Here is a 3,393-nt window from a genome sequence, read left to right as displayed (position 1 = left end):
ATGATAAACAGTAATTGGCGTTTGTGTAAGAATAAATTCAACAGCGAGCCAAAATACCGTATAAGAAAAATTCTAAAAACCGAGTATTCATAAAATCAGGATATTTATGAAATAAAATCCAAGATTATATGAAACTCCCAATTTTTAGACAGAAATCTGTTGCCTTCTTTCTAAAAAAGATGCGGGCAAATTTTGGGGTATAACAGCAGGGTTGCGACTCAAATCAACAGCAGTAGTAAAACCAGCATGATCATGAAGATATTGAACTTCAATCTACATGAAACAAAATACACAATCATCAAAACTCCAAAAGTATAAAATCCTATGATTATTTTTCAAATACGAAATCCAATCTCATATACAAAACAGTCCTCTGTACCTTGCCGGATTTGTAATCAGGTAATCGAATAAAAGCAACGGCTTTAGCAGAAGTCACGAAATCTGTGAGAGTAAATATCGTCAACACCTGAAGAACATATACATATACATATTACAACATTACAACACAACTAAGAAAAGCAGAAAAATATATATAACTTAACTTAAAATTAACAAAATCGAAAATCACACTCGAAAATCGCACTCGAAAATCGAGAGAGTATGTACATTTGATTCAGTATCAACTTTGAAATGATGAGATTTGTTATTGTGCTTAATTTAAGCAGCAATATCTCCGGAGAAAGTCCTCTACTCTTCAATAAGGTTGAATTCAAATCCTGAAATCATGATAATCAATAATAAATCTCAATAGAAATTGCAAATAAACTAAGAAATTACAAGAAAATTGCAAAGCACCGCCGAAGATGTAATATTAACATATACCAACAGGTAGTAGCATAATCAGACTAAATCTAATGAAAAAACTTGCATGATTTTGTTAGTTAACCAACATCTCTATCATCAGCATTTGCATATTAGTCATTCATACTTGATACAATACAACTCTAGTAGTAGTTCAAATATAATCCAAGACAAAAACAGAACAGAGCCTACCAAATTACCTAATAGGCAGAAACAATTCTTTGATCCCTTTCTGGATCTGCCTCAAGCTCTACAGCTTCCTTATTCTCCCTAAGTCTCCTGCAACTCACATTAAAATACAGCCATTACATGAATAGAAAAGTTCAGCAACTCACATTAAAATATATAAGTGTTTGATTCCGATGCTAGAACATGTTTACATGAAAAAAACATGGCATAATGAAAGCTATTACCAGGCACACCATCAAGAAATTACAATACGGCTGTGCTCGCCGGCATCCACCAAACCTGCACGATGAGTTACCGCTGTTGTCCATGAATCTTCTATCATTCCACTCTTCCATAACTCCGTTAGTAGTAACACCCGAGACATTTTTTGCAGTCTCGCCACATATTTCACATAATCTGTTAAAGAAAAAGAAATTCACCTAATGAACAATCGATTTGATGATATCGACAACCAAGAATCTTCACCAGGACAATCACAAGGGCATGGTTTCGAATAATATGAACAAACATGAACATGACAATCAAATGCAATAATTTGCTGATGCAAAACTATCATAATTGATATATAAATTGAAATTGGCCAGAAATATATATACCTGCTTCCCTTTAGCTTGAACCACACTTCAGCACAATAAACATGAGCAATGTCGAGCTCGTCTTTACACACGCAACCAAGTTGAATAAAATCTCCACTCGTAACGCTCGCACTTTCGACAATTGTTGCATCTGACGCAGGTCCAAAAGCCAGATGACAAATCCTACAAATCCTCTCACCTTGTGAATTCTCAGAAAACCCTTTGTGACTACTGCACTTCATATCAATCACGCACGAATCTTTCTCGATTCCAGACACCCCTTTCGGCGATTTCTTGGAAACAAAATCTGTTATTTCAAATACATGGATGGATAAAACAAAATCTAATGAAGCTAATCGCTAACAAGGTACCTGAACTTGACCAAGGTTTATACCAATAGATATGAAAGAACCCTCCTTGGTCCACTGGACAAAACAAACACCATCATAAGGCCCCAAGTCACAAAGCTTAGTCACCTGAAAGCCACACAAATATACATGTTAACTATGATTTCACATGTTTGGAATAGGTGATATTGTTGGCAATTTACAGGTTCATACTCACTTTGCTGTTTGAAGCACTCCATAGATAAACACAAGTGCCAAGCCCCACTGCTAGAGTATTTTATGAGGACCAGTCCACAAGATTCAAGTAAAAGGCGAAGAAGGGATAGATTTGTACGCAGAGAAAATAGAAAGGTGAAGGTTGGGGAGAAGAATCGTACACGGGAGATGGCGCGCTACCCAGTCCCTTAGTTCTCTCTACAGTGCGACTTTCTTCTTCTCGAACCCTATTCTGCTTACAACTAGGGTTTCGTTTTCCCTTTTAGAATTTGTGTTAATCTCTGTAAAATTAAACAAATTAGGTTACTAAAACATGATATTAAACAAAAACTAACATGAATCGAAAAAATCGGAGACGGGGAGGATCAAAAGAAGACGAAAAGGAGATATCACTGGAGATGGAGGTCGCGCTGCCATTTGTGATGAAAAGAGAAGAAGGCAATGTTAGTTGTTGTTGTCGATCGGAGGAGAGGAATCAGCCGCACCACCATCACCGTTCACGATCTTCTCTTGAAGGAGGGAGAGAGTTTTGGATTTCACTATCTCTAACCCTATTTCCATTTGTGAACGAAAACTAACATTGAAATTGTATTTACATTTTCAACTTTTTTTTTAATCTAAAAAAAATTAAGGAGAGGGAAACTAAAAAAAAGGGGGGAAATTCTGGCGGGCTATATATTTTTGGGTTTGGACCACAATATGAAGTGAAAATTATAATGCCGCGGTTTTACTATTGCGGCTTAAACTATCCGCAGTTTGTTAACCGTGGAAAATGATGAAAAGGCAACAGTTTCACACTCCACATTCAATATTTCTAAACATATGTCTACAATTTGAAAACCCTGGCCAAAGCTTATATGTGGCCACAGTTTTTGAGTTGTGGAAAAATTTAGTGTGGCCGTAGACCTTTTTTCTTGTAGTGAAGTCAAAAGAAGATAAAAAAAACAAAAATAACATAATTTTTTATCTAGTTGGATCAAAGATTCTACTAAGATGAGAGAGGAACTAGTTAATTTACTATACTTCGTTACAAGAAATACAAAAGAGTTATAGGAAAATAGTTACTCAAGTTTTCAAAAATAAACTCTATTTTTTTATCAAAGTATATTTTAATTTCTCCAACTCTCTATATATGAATCACGTAAGTCAATGATACTTCTAATTGTTTCATAATCCTTTTAGATATTTTGAAGAATTTCTCAAATTCCAAGAAAATTATACCATTCTCTCTAAGTTTCTCAATAATATTTATTATTACCCATTCT

At 35.0% G+C, this 3,393-nt stretch overlaps 1 protein-coding gene across 4 annotated transcripts; it reads right to left on the bottom strand.

Moving 5' to 3' along the window:
- Positions 1-204: 204 nt before the first annotated feature.
- On the bottom strand, positions 205-2,711 carry LOC131611516 (uncharacterized). Of its 4 annotated transcripts, XM_058883513.1 has the most exons (7): positions 2,130-2,172; positions 1,960-2,041; positions 1,587-1,872; positions 1,002-1,386; positions 607-716; positions 380-466; positions 205-273 (listed from the first exon to the last, which is right to left on the bottom strand). In XM_058883513.1, exons 3-4 carry the CDS (start codon positions 1,805-1,807, stop codon positions 1,167-1,169), a joined length of 441 nt encoding a protein of 146 aa, XP_058739496.1. In that variant the 5' UTR covers positions 1,808-1,872; positions 1,960-2,041; positions 2,130-2,172; the 3' UTR covers positions 205-273; positions 380-466; positions 607-716; positions 1,002-1,166. The 4 variants fall into 4 exon arrangements, 1 of the variants encoding a protein (XP_058739496.1); XR_009286953.1 differs by lacking the exons at positions 205-273; positions 380-466; positions 607-716; positions 1,002-1,386 and adding exons at positions 2,290-2,409; positions 2,506-2,711 and having other exon boundaries at positions 1,818-2,041; positions 2,130-2,176; XR_009286952.1 differs by lacking the exons at positions 205-273; positions 380-466; positions 607-716; positions 1,002-1,386 and adding exons at positions 2,290-2,409; positions 2,522-2,711 and having other exon boundaries at positions 1,818-2,041; positions 2,130-2,179.
- Positions 2,712-3,393: the final 682 nt, after the last annotated feature.

This window comes from Vicia villosa, linkage group LG6, assembly GCF_029867415.1.
Source record: "Vicia villosa cultivar HV-30 ecotype Madison, WI linkage group LG6, Vvil1.0, whole genome shotgun sequence".
Lineage (NCBI taxonomy): Eukaryota > Viridiplantae > Streptophyta > Magnoliopsida > Fabales > Fabaceae > Vicia > Vicia villosa.
The sequence above is the reverse complement of the archived record's forward strand: the minus strand, read 5'-3'. Positions and strand labels throughout refer to the sequence as shown.

Excerpts from the sequence above, each read along its gene's own strand:
- LOC131611516 (XM_058883513.1), bottom strand. The coding sequence starts at position 1,807 with ATGAAGTGCAGTAGTCACAAAGGGTTTTCTGAGAATTCACAAGGTGAG. Across the intron at positions 1,387-1,586 it reads TTCAAGCTAAAGGGAAGCAG|ATTATGTGAAATATGTGGCG; the intron begins GTATATATATTT and ends TTTCTTTAACAG.